The sequence below is a fragment of the Phascolarctos cinereus genome, unplaced genomic scaffold, assembly GCF_003287225.1.
Source record: "Phascolarctos cinereus isolate Bilbo 61053 unplaced genomic scaffold, phaCin_HiC Scaffold_8;HRSCAF=390, whole genome shotgun sequence".
Classification (NCBI taxonomy): Eukaryota; Metazoa; Chordata; class Mammalia; order Diprotodontia; family Phascolarctidae; genus Phascolarctos; species Phascolarctos cinereus.
Genome location: NW_027556291.1, coordinates 61,414,354 through 61,435,821, shown reverse-complemented (window position 1 = coordinate 61,435,821; position 21,468 = coordinate 61,414,354). Strand labels below are relative to the sequence as shown.

At 44.1% G+C, this 21,468-nt stretch overlaps 1 protein-coding gene across 1 annotated transcript in view; it reads left to right on the top strand.

Annotated features, from left to right (window-relative positions):
* Positions 1–21,191, top strand: part of LOC110194759 (uncharacterized) — a 57,585-nt gene extending 36,394 nt beyond the window's left edge. Inside the window, exons 6-10 of the mRNA XM_020967281.2 lie at positions 4,020–4,129; positions 7,487–7,568; positions 7,947–8,073; positions 10,080–10,190; positions 16,838–21,191. Of these exons, the coding sequence (XP_020822940.1) occupies positions 4,020–4,129; positions 7,487–7,568; positions 7,947–8,073; positions 10,080–10,190; positions 16,838–18,378 (1,971 nt within the window). The 3' untranslated portion in view covers positions 18,379–21,191. The remainder of the gene's footprint in view (positions 1–4,019; positions 4,130–7,486; positions 7,569–7,946; positions 8,074–10,079; positions 10,191–16,837) is intronic.
* Positions 21,192–21,468: the final 277 nt, after the last annotated feature.

The following is a 21,468-nucleotide window of genomic DNA, read 5'->3' as shown; positions in this document are numbered from 1 at the left end:
AATACAGAAAATGAAAAAATAGTATTCTTCAACCTGCATTCAGACCCCATCAGTTCTGTCTCTGGAGGTGAATAGCATTCTTCATCATGAGTTCTTTGGGATTGTCTTAGATCACTGTATTGCTGAGAATGGCTAAGTCATTCATAGTTGAGTATTGTACAATATTGTTGTTACTGGCTACAGTGTTCCGCTCACTTCATTTTACATCAGTTCATATAAGTCTTGTCAGGTTTTTCTGAAAGCATCCTGCTCATCATTTCTTGTAGCACAATTGTATTCCATTCCAATCATAGGCTACAACTTGCTCAGCCATTCCCCAATGGATAGGCATCCTCTCAATTTGCAATTCTTTGCCACCACAAAAAGAGCTGCTAGAAATATTTTTGTACAAATAGGTCCTTTATAGGACTCAGATTCTCTTGCTCATAAATCCACCATTCTTTCCATCGTGCCATGTTCTTCTGTCCCTTATCCAAGGACCCTGGCTCACAATCTGACAGGCCTTCTCTCCCCAATGGGAACCTTGTTACCCAATCTATAACACCTGAGGTAAATTTGCCAGGTGCCTATAATGATGGTATCAAACAAATAGTATGCTGATATTTAACAACCAGCTCTCCTCCGAACAACATACTCCCAACAGTTTTCTCCATCACTTTCTTAAGTCTAGACAATCAACAAAACAATAAATCGAGCCCTGTTTTGTAGCTGGCTCTAGAACACCCCAGCAAAACTTAATTAATGTTTCGCCAACACTCATTCTTCAGACTAATTCTACACACTTCATTAACTCTGTGCTGATTTGTCCCCTCACCTTACTTCCTAGTCTCTTCCCTAATCACCCCCATTCACAACTGCTGCCTTGGGAGGGATCCTTTTTTTCCTCCCACCTTTTCCCTTCATTCCAACCCAGCTTGGCCTTGTCCCTCCCCAGCCCAGAGCATCCGTCTTGGTTTTTGGAACAAGTTTCCCCTCATCCACCAAAGTGCCTTGGTTCACACTTTCCACCTTTTCCTCGAGGGGTCCCCCACCTCCTTTGGCACCTTTCCAGCGATGACCACTCTTGGAATTCATAAGCTCTGATTCAGAGGGCCAGAAGCTAGGTGTGAAGTGAATGATGGGAATGTGTCACCTGGTTTTCCTTAATTTACAACTTTGTTCTAAGGATTATGAGCCATAAGAGACCTTGAAGGCCATCTAGTCCAATCCTCCAATTTGCAGAGGAAAAAATAAAGGGGGATGAGAGGAAGAAAGAGGAGGAAATTCAGGCCCAGGGAAGTGAAATTACTTGCCCAAGGTCACACAATAGGATCCCAGATCTAAAGTTGGAAAGAACTTCAGAGGTCGTTCATCAGGACTTATTAAGTACCTATTATGTGCCAAGCATTGTGTTTCATTTTATAGATGAGGAAACTGAGGTCCAAGATAGTGAAGTGACTTGCCTGGGGTTTACACAGCTAGTAAATGTCAGAGGCGTGATTTGAATGCAGGATTCCTTGACTCCCAAGTCCAGCACTTTATCTACTATGCCACTGTGGGGGGTTGATATTAGGAAATGACCATGTGGGGAAGAAAAAAAAAGCATCAATAAAATGTTTTTATAAAAAGAAAAAAAAAGCACTGGTCTTGGAATCAGAAGACAAATAAAAACATATGGACAATACAGTAAAAAGAATGCTGGATATGGTCTTGGAGGGCCTGGGTTCAAATCCTGCCTCTGCCTATGTGATCTTAGGCCAGTCATTTCCCCTCCTTGGGCTTCAGTGTCTTTTTCTGTGAAACAAGGAGGTTGGTCCCGGATTCAGCATTTCTTTGCTGCCTTGACAAGTCGCTTCATCGATCAGTTTTTAAAAAGATGGCCCTTTTAGCAGGGAAAATCTTGGCATCATTAAAACATTCTGCCCTTTCCCAAAGATGACTCCTCTTCAAATCTGGGCCGAACTCCCAGTTCATTTGTAATATCTTTCCAATATCTAACGTATTGATAGAGAGATAGGCGGGTAGGTCCAGCTGTGTGCTGTATTCTGGACCCTGGGCATTCTTCACCTATTCAGTTTCTCCTCAGACCATACTCTTGAGTCAGAATAGATAGCATTTAGGACATCTCACACAGCATACCACAATAAATACCAAGTGAATCAACCAGAACAATAATAATAGCTTTTGATGTCACAAAAAATCGAAATTCTTATCTGTGTCAAATAGAAGAAATTATAAGAGACAAAAAAGGTGAATTTGATTAGTAAATATAAAAAGGGTTTGCACAGCAAAAATTAATGTACCCAGAAGAGAAGGGAAAGGAACCCCCAGGAGGGAAATGTGTTGCCCTAAGAAGTTCTTCCCCAGAGGCCAAAAGTTTTGAAGGTTCAGTAATCGAAAGAAGAAATGAATCATAAATAACTACCTGGAAAACTGTTTAAACTATCTAATCATCAGAAATACAACTCAGGAGAAACTTGTCATACCACCTAACTCCCGTTAACTTGGCAGAGATTGCTACCAATGATAAACTTCGATTTTGCTGGGCTCGTGGAAAAGCCATCCCATCTACCAAAGAAAGAGGAAAAACCATCCAGCATGAAAGTTGTGTTCAATATTCCATATCGATAGTCTCACACTATCTAAAAGATCTCCTATCTTTTACTCTTTCTGGTTTTTTTTTAAAAAAATGGTTTTTTTCCTTTGCATCATATTCCTTTCTGACTATATACCTCCCCCTCCTACCCAGAGAGTCATCCTTTGTAACAGAGATTGAAAAGGAAAATGCAAAAACCAACCAATCGATAAACATTTATTAAGTGTTTACTATGTGCTAGGCACTGTGCTAAGCACTGAGGATACAAAGAGAGGCAAAAGACAGTATCTGCCCTTGAGCTCAGAGTCTAATGGGAGAGACAACAGACAATATACAAACAAGCTATATACAGGATAAATAGGAAATAATTAACGAGAGATTCAGAAGGGTTGGGGGAAGGCTTCCTGTAGGAGGTAGGATTTTAATTGGGACTTAAAGGATGCCAGGGTGGTCAGTAGCCAGAGCAGAGGAGGGAGAACATTTTAGGCATGAGGGACACGCCGAGAGGAAAGAGATGGAGTGTTTTGTTTGTACAGTAGGAAGGAGGCCCATGTCACTGGTTAAAGAGTGTATGGTAGAGTAAGGTGTAAGAAGACTGGACAGGTAGGAGGGGGCTAGGTGATGAAGGGCTTTGAATGCCAAACACAGCATGTTGTGTCTGCTCCTGGAGGCAATGGGGAGCCCCTGGAGTTTATTGATCATGCATGTGATCAGACCTGCACTTTAGGAAAGTCATTTTGGTGGCTGAATGGAGAATGGCTTGGAGCGGAGGGAGACTCGAGGCAGGCAGAGCCCCCATGAGGCTATTGTGATAATCCAGGTGTGACTGTCCCAGGAGAAAAGGGAGAATATTCAAGAGGAGTTACAAAGGTGAAATTGATAGACCTTGGCAACAGATTTGAGGGGGGGAGGGGGGGAGATGAGAGACAGTGAGGAATCCAGGGTTGTGAGCCTGAGGACTGGGAGGATAGAGCTGCTTTCTATAGTAACAGGCAAGGGAGAGGTTGGGGTCAGCGGATACGATAATGAGTTCAGTTTGGGATGTCTAGGTTGAGATGTTTGAAAGGCAGTTGGAGATGTGAGACTGAAGGTCAGCAAAGAGTTTGGGGGCAGGATCAGCATAGAGATCCTTGTTAAATCCACAGGAGCTGATGACATCACCAAGTGAAGTAGCACAGAGGGAGAAGAGGGTAGAAACATCCAGAGGGATACCTAGGGTTAGAGGGCATGATCTGGAGGAGGATCCAGCAAAGGAGAGAGAGAAGGAGCGGTCAGATAGGTAGGAGGAGAACCGGGACATATGCAATATTCCATACAAAACGTCTTGGCAATGTATGCCGCATTCCGCACCCACTGTCCCCCACTTCCGCAAAGGAGCCTCCAGTGGGGCCAGGTGCGCGAGGGGAACGACGACCGAGACTCGGAGACCTCCGAGGCGTCCTAGAGAGGCAGCGGAAGTGGCAGGCCGGCCTCCGCAGCCCACGGGGGCGGTCGCTTGGGGGTGGGGCCGCACTTCCGGCCCCGCCATCGTCCGTCGGCTCAGGCCGGTCGCAGGTGAGTGCAGCTGGGCGGGCTCGCTGCCTCTGCCTTCCTCTTTTTCTCTTTCTTTCCTTCCTTCCTTCCTCCCCCCCTCTTCCCTTCCTCCTTCCCCGCCCCTTCCTCCTTCCCTCCCTCCCTCCCACTCTTCCTGTTCCCTTACCCCGGCCGGGGGCCATGTAATCGTCACCAGCGGCCCCCCTCCTTTTGTCCCATATCTTGCCTGGTAACGGCCCCCCCTGGCAACCAGGCAGGCAGCAGGCGCCTACTGTGTGCTGGCACTGGGCTCAGGCGGCACGAGGCGTGGGTGCGAGTCCTTCCTCTGTCACCGATGCCCTGTGTGACCTTGAGCAAATCACTCCTCCTCCCAGGGCCTTAGTTTCCCCCTCTGTAAAATGAAAGGGTTAGACTATATGGCCTTTGAGGGCCTTTCCAGCTTTGGATCTAGGATCCTAGGTGTGACCTTGGGCAAGTCACGTCCTTTCTCTGGGCTTCAGTTTCCTCCTCTGTAAAATGAGGGGGTTAGACTAGATAGTCTCTGAGGTCACCCCTTCCAGCTTTAGATCTGTGACCCCATTAGGAACCTTGAGCAAGTCACTTCCTCACTTTAGGCCTCAACTGTGTAAAATAAAGGGGTCGGATTAGCTGGCCTCTTAGGCCCTGTCTAACCCTAGAGCTATGATACTGTGTGTCACCTTGGGCAAGTGATTCAATCTCCCTAGGCCTCAGTTTCCCCCTCTGTAAAATGAAGGAATTAGACTAAGCTGGTCTCTGAGATCTCTTCTGGTTATGAGGGTCTGTGTTTCTGTATTTGGTAAAAGCCTTTCAAATGTGAAGCCCTGATGAAGGTTGGGAACAGAGGTAGCATTAGTGATTTAGGGACAAGTAGGGAAAAGAGAGAAGAAACCACTCTCCTTGTCTCTGTGAAAACAGGAAACTTATCTCTAATCTAAAAGAACAGATGTTGGGTTTGGTTTAGTTTAATATTTCAAAGCCATTTACATATCTTCCCTTATAGTGCCCAGAATTTACTCACCCCACTGATCAAAGTGCCTGGCAGCTTTTAAGCTACCATTGCAGCCCACACCCCTATAGCCTTATTGTCGCCCTAATTCTGAGACAATTTATTTGTCAGGTATTTGTGTCTTCTGAAATTGAATATTGTCTTGTTCCATCTTGACCCCATATAGGATGCCAAGTGCAGAAAATTGTTTTACTCTAGTCTTTTTCCTTTAAAAAATTTTTAAAATTAATCTTTTTTTTAACATCCCTTTTCTTTCATGGGGAGTGGTTATGGGGGCCAGGAAGAATCGCTTTACGTTTTGCTATAATCTCAACAGCCTGTTGTACTCAAGTTTGTTCCTGGTTCTCATGAACTACTGAAAACCAAGAGCTAAACCAATGTATAACCTAAGGTTTGACCTTATGGCTCTATTTTAAACTATAATAAAGACATTTAAAATTGTCTGAATAAGTACACCAAACAGTCTTCTAATTAATCAGGTTTTTGTTTATAAATCAGCAGGGTAACTTTATCCCATCTGCAATACAGAAAATGTTGTATACACATTTTCAGTTTTCTTTTAATAAAGGGGAAATAGGTCCATGGGACTTTGCCAAGGCTTTTCAGCTTGAGTAAATCTTACATTTTGGAGTTAAGGAGGTAATAGTCATTATAAGAAGAAGAGCCCACTCAAAGCATTGTCTCAGATGACCCCAAATGAGAGAATTGATCAAGCTGAACTAGAAGGCCCTTATGGTGTTGAACTTGAGAAGCAAGTGTCAGAAAGGTAAGAGCCACCTTGACATATTGGAGAAATGAGGAAAAGTTTAGATTTTGACAAAACCACCTGAGATCTCAAGTCCAGACCACCAAGCCAAGTTATTAGGGAGGGCCTGTTCTCTTTCTGCATGTTCCAAAATAAACTGATTTCCACTTAGGCCCCCCCCTTTCATGTTACCCAAAAGGCCTTGCTCTAGGCAGTAACCTGTGGAAGCTGACAAGTGGACCCTGTTCCTGGATGTTATAAACTGGCACTGACCAGAAGCTGGACAGCTCCATAACACAGGAATTGTTCCTTCACCTCTGAAGTGAGAGTTGTCTCCTCTCCCCTTTATTGAGTGGCAGATTGGATCACAATGGCATTAAGTGCCTACTATGTGTTAGGCACTGGGGACTGAAAGAGAGAGATGAAATAGTCTGCCCTCTCAGGAACATGAAGTGCAGTGGAGAGAGGAAACCTGAGTTCAGATCCTGCTTCAGACACTTACTACTGGCTGTGTGAACAACCCTGGGCAGGTCACTTAATCTCTGTCTGCTTTACGTTCCTTATATGTAGAATGGGGAGAATAACAGCACCTGACTTGGTGAGGATCAAGTGAGATTATATTTGTAAAGTGCTTTGTACATCTTAAGTGCCATGTAAATGTGCACTGCTGTCATTATTACTATTCATAATAATAGTCACCTGGGGAAGATAAACTAGTTTGACCTTAAGTGGAAAGAGTACTGGCTCTGGAGTCAAAGGACCCAGGTTCAGATCCTACCTCTGATGCTTCGTAACTGTGTGACCTTGGGCAAGTCACTTTGCTTCCTCTGTAAAATGAAGGAGCTGGAGTAGATGGCCATTGAGGTCCCTTCTAGCTCCAGCTCTTAGATCCTATGAGGATATAACAAAGAGGGTGGAGGGTAGAGATGGGAGGGTCTGAAAGCCCAGTTTTTAGCTACTCTCAGATTTTTGTCCAAGGCCAGCCCTGCTACTTCTCCAGGTCACTTCAGATCCTGTGACCTGGCCCATTCTGTTGTCCTGTCTGGGAATGGGGGCAGTTGAATATTTCTCTCCTGGGACTCTAACATCTGGCTGCCTGATGTTTGGTGAGGATCCAGCTCTGGGTATTCTGTCCTTCCTCCTCTGGTCTGCAGCTGACAGCACTATTCCCTTCTCCATCCACCACCCGTAGAGAAGTCTGAGGCAGGTTCCACAGGCCTCACTGGGTTAGCTTCAGCTACATGCTGCAAACAAGTGTGTGCCAGGTTGTGGAGGGCTGACCATTGCTCCTTTTACAAAGCTGGGTGTTGAGCAAAGATTCTAGGAAGGGCTCCTTCACTGATCCTGACCCCTCTGGCAGAGGCATACGAAGCCCTTTCTGGTGGCTTCTAGTGGTCCTCTGTACTTATCTGCTCCTGTGTTCCCCACGAGAAGAATGTCATGGGCACACCAGTAGTAACACCTGTCAGAACATGTAAAGGGGTGCTGGGAGGGGTCTCTTCCTTGGTTTCCCAGAACCCTTTGGTGGCGGAAGGGGCTTCCAGGACTCACCAGGGAACCGTAGGGCTGGACTGATCTAACTCTTGGCTCTTTTCTCTTCTCACAGTTCTAGTTTTCTTTCCCACCCTGCCCAGGAGGGCCCAGGAGACAAAGAGATGGCAGCTCCAATCGTGACACTCAGGTCTCAGGTGAATTGTGGCTTCCTCTGTCCTTCCTCAGTTTTCCAGTTTGCCTCCATCTCTCATGTCCCTTCTAGGGGCCTGAGTCTCAGTCCCCTCTCCCAACAACCTGGACAAAGTAATACCATTGATTATCATTATTTTGGGAATGGGCCTTTACAAATGGTTATCCCTGTTTTGCACATGAGGTCCAGGCAGGTTGAATGACTTGACTGAGACCATACAGCAGAGAAAAGCTAGGGGGCACAGGCCTCCTGTGTCTGTTGCCTTTTCTGGCACAGCTTAACGCTGCCACTTGTACTCAGCTGCACGTCCCTCTCTGGTCTCTAATGCCCTGCCTTTGCCCTTCCCGTGGGGTCATGGTGGGGGTTGTCTTTGATGTTTTAGGAGGTGGTGACATTTGAGGATGTGGCAGTGTATTTCACTGAGGAGGAATGGGATCGATTACACCCTGGTCAGAGGACCCTATACCGGGACGTGATGCTGGAGAATTACATGAATGTTACCTCGCTCGGTAAGAGCTGTTTCTTTCCCGACACAGAAGCTATCCTGGGCTTCTAGATTGGTTAATAGATGTGAAGTAGGCAGTTTCCATTTCCATATCATCAAATGTTACAGAGCTGTGGCAGGACCAATGCTGTTTGCATTTTAAAGACAAGCAACCACTGGAAAGAGTATCCAGGGACATTATGTGGGGAAGTGGGGCCCCTGCACTGCTGGACCTCCCCCAGAGTGGTGGGGCAGGCAATAGATCTTCTCTCTGACGCTCCCCAGCCATGTAACCCTACGTGGACAAGTCACTTAACGTTTCTGAGCCTCAGTCTTCTCATCTGTAAAGTGGAGATCATGCCTATAGAATCTACTTCCTAGCGTGAATATGAGTCTCAGGTGACAACATATGTAAAGCCCTTGGCAAAAAAAAAGTACTATGTAAGTGTCAGTTACTGCCAGTTATGCTGCACAGCAGTAGTTAGCAAGCTGTCTGGTAGTGGAGTTTTTCAAAAGATTGGTTAGAATGAATCATCCGCAATTAGAACCCAAATTATCCAGTCAACATCAGGGAAGGAGCTGTGGCACCTGAAAGCGGTGTGGTGACATTGGCATTGGCCATACTTCTGGTGCCATGCTCTATAATCAATTCCAAATGGATCAGTGATCAAAATATTTTTAAAAATTATTGGCAGTTTAAAAATAAATATTGCTTTACTAATTATGGAGAGGAAAAATTTTAGCAATTTAATAAAGATGTCAGGAGAAAAAATGAATGGATTTGATTATATAAATTAAAAAAATGTTTTTTATAACAAAAAACAATGCATCTGGAATTAAAAAGAAAGAAAGCAGTTAACATTTCTATAGCTCTTTCAGGTCTGCAAAGCGTATTACATGATATCTCCTTTGGTCCCCTTATAGCAACCCTTTGTGGTAGATGCTATTACTGTCTCTATTTTACAGATGAGAAGACTGAGGCAGTCAGGTTAAGTGACTTGCCCAGGGTCACACACCCAGCTAATGTTAAGGTTCAAACTCAAGTCTTCCTGACTCCAAGTCCAGCTCTCTAGCCACCACGCCACCTCTAAACTTTTTAAAAGAAGTTTATAGTTTCTGCTAAAAATGAAGCCTTCCGTATTAACTCTCTGTACCCTTTGTTATTTTCTAACTTATATTGTTCTTCAGCCTCCATTAAGACCTGATTCCAGTGCTGCCTCATGGCACAGAAGTAACCCAGGTTCTCTAAGGAAGGCTGCTTCTCCGGAAAGGCCAGAGTAGAGGCCCAGGGGCAGACTGTCATTAGGAGGCCAGCCTAGCTAAATTTGGAGGAAGCTGGCTGCCCCGTGGTTAATCTGTTTTGCCCCAGCCATTCCAGAAACCCAAGTTGTGGAGGGGATACTCTGTGTTGGTGGAAGGAGTGTCCACATAGATGAAATCTGAGATCTTTTGAAGTGTCACAGAAATAGTGGATTTCCATGTTCACCTTTCTGACAAAGAAGATGTACCACATGGTCTGTTCTCATGCAAAAGTTCTTCTCTCCCTTTGATCACTTTTGACTCTGAAAAGCCATCAAGTTAGCCTCAGTTGAGCACAGAATGTATAGGTTCCCAACCCCTTTGGGTCCTGTCCCCAGGTGACAGGTTTGGTCTTTGCAGGGGCTGAAATCAGCAGCTAACCCTATTGACTGTCTCCAGCCTCCCAGTCTTCCAGTCTGTTCCATTCCCAGTGCCCTAGTGCTGATCCCTGACTCGTTTACCTGCTCTGAGGAAGTCAAAGGCAAATGCAGCTAAGTGTTCTGTGCCCAGCCCAACTTGTAGATATGGCACCGATTCCCCCTCGGTTTCACCACTCTCGCTTCACATCCGTATACCTTTTGGATGGTTCCCCAGCCCCTCCTCATTGTAACCCATGTCAGTGGGTGTTTCCCTTTTGCCTCCTACCCATCATGGAATTGTGCTTGAAGGGAGGGGATAAGTCTGTGTCCTGAGCCCAAATCATCGTGTCTGTCTACCTTTCCCTTTGAGCAGGGATTCCTATCTCCAAGCCCGATGTGATTTCCAAGCTGGAACAAGGGGCAATGCCATGGATCACAGACCTTCAAGGTGGGGCACGTGGAGAGGACCAGGCCACCTGGGCAGGTGAGTCAGGGAGCAGTGCCGGGTGAATGGCAGCTGGGTGGGCACCTCAGACACTTTCCAGAATGAGCCTGCTCCAGACACACCTTTGGTCTGGACCAGCTCTGGTTTGGAGAGCATGAGATGAGCCCTTTTCCCCAGCCCTGGTTGTTGTCTCTCCACTCCTGAGCTCAGCAGTTTTCTCTCTATTAATCATCCTTTCCTTACTCCTTGAAAGCTTGTTACCTACCTACAGTATCTTAGCCCATCACTTCAGTCAGTCCCAGTTAAGTGGTTTTTAAAATTAAGTCAGATTTTGTTTTTAAAAAAGTTTTTGAGGGGCAGCTAGGTGGCACAGTGGATAGAGCTCCAGCCTTGGAGTGAGGAGGTCCTGAATTTAAATCTGGCCTCAGACACATGATACCCACTAGCTGTGTGACCCTGGGCAAGTCACTTAACCCCAATTGCCTTGAAAAACAAGCAAACAAACAAAAAACAATAAAAAAGTTTTTGAGACATTTTGTTTTGATACAAGATACAAACTAACGCTCAAACCATTGAATGCCACGTGTACTCAAGGCCTTTCATCATTTTCTTCTGCTTCAGCCTCGTGCCCAACACAGATCTCAGTACTCCGGGGGAGGGGATAGTACAGTGGGATCATCACCTCCCTTTTCCCAGACGCTCTGGCCCTCTCAGGGCAGCTCCAGACAGCGTTAGCTTTTTTGGCTGTGCCAACACACACGATTGACACGTTGAGCTTACAGTCCATTGAAGCCCTCAGAAGGTTTGCAGACAAACTTCTGCCTAACCATGCCTCCCCCATCTTGTAGTGGTGGAGTTGGGGTTTTTGTACCCAAGCAGAAGATGTCCTGTTCATCCCTATTGAATTTCATCTTATTAAATTCAGCCCTGCTCTGTGTCCCTAGTGACATGTCATCTTCAGACTTGATGACTCTGCCTTCCATTGATTGCCTTTCTCCTAATCATTGAGCAAAACGTTAAGCTGCAGAGATCCTGGACCGCTGCAATAGAGACCTCCTGCCACATTGGCAGTGACCCATTAACAACTGTGCTTTCTTGGAGTGCAACCCTCTAACCACGTGTGAAGGCAGCTCACTTTACTAGCATCTGGTTCACTCCTCTGCCTTCTCCATAATAATAGTATATTTCATTGGGAAAAAAAAACCTGCTAAAATCTAGGAAAACTGTATCCACAACATTCCCTTCATCCACTAATTTCATGATCCTGTTAAAATGAGGTTAGTTTGGTATTACCTGTTCTTGATGAAGTCAGGTTGGCTCTTTGAAATCATTGCTTCCCTTGTAGATCTTTACCAACCACAGTAATAATAGCACTTAATCTGTGCCAGGCCCTGTACTAAGCACTTTACAATTATTATCTCCTTTGATCCTCACAGCAGCCCTGGGAAGTAGGTGTTATTATTATCCTCATTGTGTAGTTGACGAAACTGAGGCAGACAGGTAAAGTGACTTGCTCAAGGTCACACAGTTAGAAAGTGTTTGAGGAGGCCGTATTTGAACTTGGGTCTTCCTGATTCCAGGCCCGACATTCTATCCACTGAGCCTAGAATTTCTCATAGAATTGACCCTGTCATTCTCTGTAACAAATAAGTATGGTGGAACCAAACAAATGAACACATTGGTCATGTCTCCTTTTTCACACTTTATCCCTTGCTTCTTTACCAAAGGATGAGGGCATACCCTGCAATCAGTCTCTGAAGCCATGATGAGTGTTGTTTTTGGCCCTGTGGTTTCCACCAGCTGGCCAGGCTCCCCTTAGGAATCTTTTCTTCTGGCCTTGTCCTGAATTCCCCACTTCCAGATCTGTCCCCTGACTTCTTGACCATGGCGTCAACGCTAACATATTGGGCACTTAACGGTCTCAGAGGGGGGCCAAAATGAACGTGTGTAATAGAGTTAGAAAAAAATGAAGTGTTATATATATGGGGGGAATTACAAGTACATTCAAGTGCACGTTCAGCAAACATTTATTGAAGATCTTTTGGTGAGGCAGCTGGGATGTAGCGGAAAGAATGCTGGATACCTGACTTCAAAATCCCTGCTGCCACTACTTAGTTTTGTGAACTTGGTCACTCAGCTTCTCCAAGCCTTGGTTTCTTTAACTGTAGAATGGCTGTTAATTCTTCTTAGCACTGCCTACCTCATAAGACTACAGAGTGAAGCAGATTGAATGACCTAAAAAGTTTGATGGAAGCCATAAAAGTCTCTGCATATATTGGCTAACATGGTCCTTGTTGTCCTTCTCACTGATGTTGTTCTGTGCCCTTAAAGGTCTACCTTTCAAGACCCTCGCTGACCTGGCTCTGTTACCCTGCCACCATTCTCTGTTGCTCTTCTCTTAGACTGCTTGTTCCAACCAGTCCAGGCGCTCTTCGTGGTCACCCATACACACCATGGGCATTCCCACTTTTTTTTTGGTTTTTGACATTGAGTTCAACTTTCTGGGATGGATCAGCAAATAGAGCTAAGGGAAGGAGCAGGTTCGAATCCTGGACGTGAGACAGAGTCGGGGTTGCCTGAAGAGGAGCAGTGTGGCAGACTGGGGCAGAGAGGGGTTGGTGTTCAATTGTAGAGGGCCTTTAATGGCAGGCCAAGGAGTGAGAACCTTGGTAAGTGCCGTGGTGGACTTTTCAGCAGAATGCCACCATGATCAGGTCTGAAAGTGCAGAGGACACACTTTGGAGATAGGAATAGTCTTTGAGAAGGCCTTGTGGAAGAAATGGGACAGGAACTTGACTTTTTTGGATGGATAGAATTAGATTGGGGAGAGGAAGGGAGAAGGGTGAGGTATTACGGGTGGAAGGGACCAGGAAGACAAAAAGAGGAGAAGATGAGGGTGAGCATGGCATGTCAGGGTGACAGTAGTGAGACTGGCCTGATGGGACAAATAGGCTGGGGAGAGTTTAGTGGCAAATGAAGGGGCATTGGTCACTCGGGGTCCAATCATGCAGGCTCTTGAAAGCCAGTCAGCCAAATTTGGACTGGATACCTTAGCCAGTATGGATCTAGTATAGGTTGGGGAACCAATTAATTTCAATTCAGTAAACATTTATTGAGCAACTGCTACATACCAGGCACTTTGCCGAGTGCTGGGGATACAAAAAAAGGCAAAAGATGGTCTCTGCCCCCAAGGGGCTTAAATATAAGTCTGACAGGAGAGACAACATGCAAACAACTATATACAGATGATGAGCTCTATACAAGGTAAAGAGGAGATAATTAGCTGAGAGAAGGCACTAGAATTAAGAGAGGTTAGAGAAAGCTTCCTGTAGAAGGTGGGATTTTTTTGGGACTTAAAGGAAGCCAGGGAAGTCAGTGGTTGGAGTGGAGGAGGAAGAGCATTCTAGGTAAGGGGGGGGGGCAGCCAGAGAGAATGCCTTGAGTCAAGAGATGGGCTGGCTTGTTCATAGAACAGCCAGAAGGCCTGTGTCACTGGATGGAAGAGTCTGGGAATGAGGTATGAGAACACTGGAAAGGCAGGAGGGCGGCTGGATTAGGAGGGCTTTGAATGATCAATAGAACGTTTAGTATTTGTTCCTGGGGCCAATAGGGAGCCATTGGAGTTTATAATTGGCCTGGCCTGGCCTGCCCCATGCTATGCTAAGTACTTCGATGCAGGGAAATGAGGGTAAGGAGATCATGAAGTTGAGGGGAAATCTAGAAAGGAGAACAGTTGAATTGATCAGTTAATTTTTTTGAAAAGCATTTAATTAGGAGCAGCTAGGTGGCGCAATGGATAGAGCTCTGACCTTGGAGTCAGGAGGATGTGAGTTCAAATCCAGTCTCTGACACATGACACTTAACTAGCTGTGTGACCCTGGGCAAGTCACTCAACCCCGATTGCCTCACCAAAAAAAAAAAAAAGACATTTAATTGGCAGCCATTAGCAAATTAAATTTTTAAAAGATGAGAGAAAATGCAAATCAGTGAAATTTTAAAGAAAAAGATAAAAGGTATTGCAAGAACACGAAAGAAATGAAGGGCTTTATTAGGAAATAGTGCTTGTAGTTATGTTCTGATATGAGGGAATTCAAAGGAAATAGATGATTATCTATAAAAATATAAAGTATCAAAGTTGATCTTACAAGAGGAAATTAATCATTTCAATTATTAATCTCTGCTTAAGAAATAAAAGAGAGGAGTCATCGAAGAATTGTTTCACAGAAAATCCTGTGGCCTAGATGGAATCATAGCTGAATGGTTTCAAATGGTCTAAGAACAAATACTCATACATGTAGAGAAGCATGGGATGCTGCCCCAATACTCTTGGTGAGACCAGTATGGTATTGATCTTAAAACCTGGAATATTGGAATGATTACAGACCAATTTCCCTAATGAATATAGAGGCAGAAATACTCAAGTATTGCTTAATAGAATACAGCAATGTTACCTAAGTGTTTAAATAGGTCTCTGATCCACTGACCAGATGAACATCTGATTTCTGATCAAAATGTAGTTACTTCCTCCATGGACATAGATTGCACTCCATCCTGTGCCACTTCTCCACACCTTATAAATTCTCCACCTGAGTTCCTAAGGCCTTTCTTACAGCTTTCTTGATATTTTGTGGATACCAGTGGAACAAGCCAAATAGACATCAGTTATGCCTTGCTTTTGTCACAAGACAAACCCACGTTTTCTGATCATACATTTCTCTGATGGCATCCTTTAGACTGCATCTCATATAATTCTTTATTGGCAATGTATTTGTCATCTAGTCATTCTGATCATATGTCTCTTCACCACCCTGTGGGCGATGCTCAACCTTGGAGATGGTTATATTCTATGACTCAGCCATACAACACCCCAGGAAGAAAGTTGTTAAAAAGATAGACCTTTGTTTAGGGAGAAACTGGGTTTCCTTAAAAATATCGCACAGTTTCCCCAAGGCAATATAGCTTGCTTTCCTCCTCTTGTTTAATTCCAGGACCGGCTCTTTGGACTGTCCTTCATACTGCACATCATAGTTACAAAAAGTAGGCATTCTCTATCCTTTGTTAATAATTGAGGCTGAATCCTTTTGAATGATAATGACACCAGTTAAGAGAGGCTAAAATGTTCCAGAACTTGATAAGTTAACACAACTTCATCTACAAACAGGAGCTTCCGGGGGACTTGGCCACACAGAGGATCCCTCTTCTATTGAACTCTGTGTTGGATGTCCTCTGTGTCTGTGGCAACCATGTCTCATATGGTCGTAGATAGGCTTAGAGCTAGAAAAGAACATAAAGGTGAAAGCCCAGCTCCCGTCCCAGTTTTAGAGATAAGGAAACTAAAACTCTGGCTTGGCTGTCATGTCAAACTGATGCATGCCAATTTCCCACTCTGCTGCTTTTTTTCTGTTTTGTAAAGTGATACTGCTCATCATCTTCCACCATTCTCCTCTGTAATTGTGTGTGTGTGTGTGTGTGTGTGTGTGTGTGTGTGTGTGTGTGTGTGTATGTGTGTTTGATTTTTATTCTAAACCAGTGATGGCTTTGGCTGATGATTTGCTGGCAACTGCTAGATCCAAGCTGTTTTTGCCTCTTGTTGGCAGCTTATGTATATTATTTAAACTTTTGTAGGAAATGTTAATCATCAGAATCAGTATCTTTCTCTTTAGAGTACATTAGTGTACCAGCTGCTGAGTTAATGTTTATAGTCCAAAAAATATGGTTCTTAGCACCTTCTTCCCCCTTTTCTTCCACTCTTCACTGTCACTGTGCTTCACAGTCTTGGTGGCCAATTTATGCTTTCATTTGTGATGATGGTTTCCAGGAAGTTCATCACCCAGCAGCCCACCTTACTGGGGATGAGCTTCTCCGTACTCAACTCGGTTAGTTTTTGGACAGCAGACCTAGTCTGTGGCTGGCATGGAACTAGGACTTGTGGCACTTTAAAATTCATACAACACTTTCCTTACAATAATCCAGCGAGGTAGCTAGTATAAATGTAAAATTGGAGGGGAAGATTTGTGAGCTTGGGAAAAGGAAATAGATTCTGAGGGGTGGGGGTAGGAGGTGGGGAGATGATATGGGGAGAGATGAGGCAGCAGTTAACCTGAAAGGTTCCTACACCTAGGCTATTTTTTGTTTAACCTCACCTCCGCTGTCAGTTCAGACCCTTCTTCCTCATTCTGTGGGAGCTCCGTACTCACTATTTATTGTTCATTTTGGGGTTTTTTGGGCCAGTGATTTCGCTGGTTGATGAAACTCTTCCAAGGCAGATCTCATTTGTGTTTTATAATTTGAGAGAGGTGCCTGGGGCACTAAGGAGTTAAGTGACATAAAGCATGCTAATACACCTCTGAGGCAGGTCTTGAACCAGGGGCTTCCTGATTCAAAGTCTGGCTCTCTATCTGCTCCCATCCTGTGGCATCTTACTCCTTCTAGTAATCGGTTGTCTTCTCCTCACTTCTTTCCTCTCATTTTAAATAGGATTTTATTTATGTTATCATTTAAATTATACATATGTTTAAATTTAAATATATGTATTTAAAAGAATTTAAAAATATATGCACACATATATCTTTAAGTTTAAATTTCTATACTCTCCCTTTGATTGAGATTAGAGTAGCAATTTTATCTCTGTGCAGCAAACAAGTGGTGTTTGTTCTGTATTTATCTTTTTTTATTGATCATTTCAGGTGATGGCATTAAGATTGAGAACGAGGAGGAGCCTATTTCAAAGCCGGAAATGTCTGAAGACATTGCATCACAATGGACTTTGTTGGCAGGATTCCCATGGGCCATTCCTCAGGGGTTTGCCTTTGGAGATGTCTCTGCATGTGAAAACAGGTTAGAGAGGCAGCAAGGTGACCCAGGGAGTTGTACCCTATCCCAGGAGAGAGGTTTCAGCATTATGGGTATAAACCCCAACCAAGTCTCTGTAGAGCAGAGAGGCCATGAATATAGTGATTATAGGAGAAACTGTGGTCTGAGCTTCCCTTTACATATGGGACTGACAGTACAGGATTTCCCTGTTCCGTATGAAGGAGCTCCCACAGGAGGGAGAACTCAGAGACATGATGAATATAACCACAACTTTAGCCTGAATCCAGAGTCTGTAAGACAGAGAATCCATAGTAGAGTAAAGCGTTATGAATGTAACGAATGTGGGAATGCCTTTAGTAAAACCTCATATCTTATTGTACATCAAAGATTTCATAGTGGAGAGAAACCCTATAAATGTAATGAATGTGGGAAAGCCTTCAGTCAGACCTCAAACCTTATTGTACATCAGAGGATTCATAGCGGAGAGAAACCTTACGAATGTAATGAATGTGGCAGAGCCTTCACAGCAAGGTCAGGCCTGAAGCAACACCAGAGAATCCATAGTGGAGAGAAACCCTACAAATGTAATGAATGTGGGAAAGCCTTCAAAGAAACTGCACACCTCATTCAACACCAGAGAATTCATAGCGGAGAGAAACCCTATAAATGTAATGATTGTGGGAAAGCCTTCAGTCAGATTTCATCCCTCATTGGGCATCAGAGAATTCATACTGGAGAGAAACCTTATAAATGCAATGAATGTGAAAAGAACTTTAGGTGTGCTTCACACCTCATTCGACATCAGAGAATTCATAGTGGAGAGGAACCTTATAAGTGTAGTGATTGTGGAAAAGCCTTCAATAAGATTTCAACCTTTATTCTCCATCAGAGAATTCATAGTGGAGAGAAACCCTATAAATGTAATGAGTGTGGAAAAATCTTCAAGGGTACTACCCAACTTATTCAACATCAGAGAATTCATAGTGGAGAGAAGCCCTATGAATGTAATGAATGTGGGAAAGCTTTTACTCAGATCTCAAACCTTATTATACATCAGGGAATTCACAGTGGAGAGAAACCATACAAATGTAATGAATGTGGGAAAGCGTTCAGACTGCGCTCACATTTTATTACCCATCAGAGAGTTCATACTGGAGAAAAACCCTATGAATGCAATGAATGTGGGAAAGCCTTCAGTCAGACCTCAAACCTAATTGTACATCAGAGGATTCATAGGGGAGAGAAACCTTGTAAATGTAATGAATGTGGAAAAGCCTTCAGATGGAGCTCAGAGCTCATTTTACATAAAAGAATTCATTTTGGAGAGAAACCATATAAATATGATGAACACGAGAAAGCCTTCAAACAGAGCTCAGAGCTTATTTCACATGAGAAAATCCACCCTAAAGAGTAACATTCTGGGTCTAATAAATGTGAGGAAAGCTTCAGTCACTCTTGTAGCTTTTCAAGCCCCAGAAAATTCACGCTATGGCTAGACTCCATATAGTATTGTAAAAGTACTGAAGGTGAGCTTATGTGTCTATCTATGACTTGCTTTGTTTTACACCAAAACCAGTGTTATGTTGCTGATTGGCCTTCAATCATGTCAATTCAAATTTCATGCCTTGCTGCTGCCATGCTATAGTTGAGGCCCTCAGAGGCCATCTGTCACAAGCAATTGCCTATTAACGCATCTTCCTGCCTCCAGGCTCTGCTTTTATTTTTTTTATTTACCTCTTTCCTGTCTAAGGCTTTTGGATTAACTTTGCTAGATCATCACTTTAATCATGTCTTCCAGAACCCACATTGTCGCTGGATTGGCTAGGCCACCACCTAGCTGACGCCACCCTGCCTATCCAGCTTTATTTCTGGTTACTTCCAAATACAAATGCTTCACTCGGGCTGATTACAGCCTTGGTTAGATCTACTGAGCTGGTGATGCCCAGGGTTACTTTAGAGAGGCAGAGTATTTTTAGAGACAGACAAAATGTATTGAGAGAAAGTTGAGATCGAGGATTGGAAAAGAAAAGGACGTTGAGTTTGCTTTAATCCAAGGACAGGAAAAGCAGTAATTTGCTTTTTCCCTCTAGTAATAACAGCCACCCATGATATAATACTTTGAGCACTTTTATGTATATTATCTCTTAAATTTCACGACAGCCCTGTGAGGTAGAGTTCTAGAGGTGTTAACTCAATTTTGCAAATGAAACAGACCCTGAGAGCTTGTGATTTGTCCATGGTCACATAGCTAGTGTCAGGCAAGAGTCAAGTCGAAGTCTCTTTTTTGTGCTTTCTACCAGACTTTACTGTGGAGAGGAAAGAGAGTTCTTGACTTGAGCACCCCTTTCGTGTTCTAGACTAGAGGGTAGGCTGCCCAGAAGATCCAACAGGAACCAAGGCTTAGGGAAGGGGCCTTTGGACTCAGGCAGGTATTTCCCTCTTGTGTGTCCCCTCTAAGAACCTTCTATTGTGCCACAGGAAGCGTAGCTGAATTTCAAGTTAAAGAGCATGAGTTCTAATCCTGGCAGTTAGCAAATCCCTTTCAGCTCCAGGGCCTTACTTGGCCTAGATGGCTTCCAAGGCCTCTTCTGCTTCTAAATTGAGAAGCCTATGATTCTAAAGCTTTTCTTTTCATGTTCTTCCCATCGAGTGCTCATGGAATTCAAACATGTCTGGTTTGCTGCGTAATTGGACCTACAGTAGCTGCTGACTCGTGGCTAATGCCCTTTGTGATACAATTTATGCTCCTAATTTCCTCACTTATCCAATCCAACTTTGTGGGTCTTCATTCTTACAAATCAGTGTAATGCTGTTCAGTTCCATACTGACTAAATCCAGCTGTCATAGCCTGTCATAAAATGCCTTCGGTAATCTGGCCCCTGTCTACCTCTGAAACCTTTTCTTCTGCTACTACACATAAGAGTATGTCTAGAAGAGGGTGACCAGGATGATGAGAGGAGTAGGACGTATGTTACCTGAGTGCAGGTGTTTAGCCTGAAAAATAGAAGAGTTGGGGGGGGGGACAGGATAGCTATTTTCAAGTATTTGAAGAGTTATTTTGTGAAAGAGGGATTTCACTTGTTCTGCCTAGCCCTGAAGGACAGAACCAGAAGGAACCGGGTAGACGTTGCAGAGGCAGATTTGGCCTTAATGTAAGGAAAAAGCTACCCAGCAGTGGAAGGGCATCACCTCCAGGTGATGGGTTTTCCTCATTGGAGGCTTTCTCAGAGGGGATTCTTGTTGATTTACATTTTGGCCTAGTGGCTTCTGGGACACTCCTCTAGACTCTTTAACCAAGCTGGCCTCCACTTGATTCCCTCAGCAGAACTTAACCGTTCTTGGAGGCCAAAGGCCTAGTGTCAAATCCTGTCCACCTCCTAGCTTTGTGACGTTAGGTAATTCACTTCACCTCTCAGCCTCAGTCTCCTCATCTGTAAAATAGGGATTAGAAGAACCTGCCCTGTCTTAATCAGGGATTTTTTTGGAGCATGTGAAAATGCTTTGTAAACTTGAAAGAACGATACAAATGGAAGCTATTTGAATTCCCGCCTCTGTGCCTTTGCCCATACTGTTTCTCTTACCTGAAATGCCTTTTCCCTTTTATTCAGCTTATTTAGATACCACCCTTCAAGGGCTAGAGCATCCTCCATTAAATCTGCCCCAACCACTCCCACACTTAGTATCACCCTGAACTCCTGTGGCACCTACTGCAGACAAGCAGTAAGTCCCCTGTCACTGAAGGTCTTCAGGTCGAGGCTAGGTGACTGCTCATCAGGGATGTTGTAGGGACAGTTCCTGTTCACATATGGCTTAGACAAAGTGGCTCTTACACTTGTGAGAGTCTGTGTTGCTACTATTGTTTGTATTATTTATTTGGCACTTAACATATGCTACCTTGTATTTTGGATTTATTAATGTATGTGCCCTGGCCCTGCCGCTTACTAGCCATGTAACCTTGGGTAAATATTCTCTGATCCTCAAGTCTATTTGTCTGTAAAGTGGAGATAATGCTACCTGCCCTGCCTGTCACTGGGTTGTTGTGAGGATCTATGTGAAAACATCTTGTGACCTGTGAAGTGCTACCCAAATGTAAGGTGGTATTTGTATTGTCTTTCCAACTTGACTGTACACCCCACAAAGGTAAAATATCTGCTCTTATCCCTCTCTATATCCCCAGGGTTTCGCACTGTGCCCCCCACACAGATGCACAATAAATGTTTAATGCCAGTGCTGATGGCCAGAAGTTTTGTCATTAGACCATACCATCCAGGTGTCATCTTCCAAGGGGCTAATTGTGAACCCTGCTTATCCAGGCTGAGACACACAGCCACCATTGTCCAGATGGCATTCATGCTGTACTGCGTGGTATAGATTGTAAGTTGCTAATGAGTTCAGTGGGCAAGGGGAGAAGCAACTTGAACTTAGAAGGCTACATCTAATTTGGCAAAGGCATTACAAGTCTGGGAAATGGCATGAATGTGGTATATGAAGGGGATTCCATTCT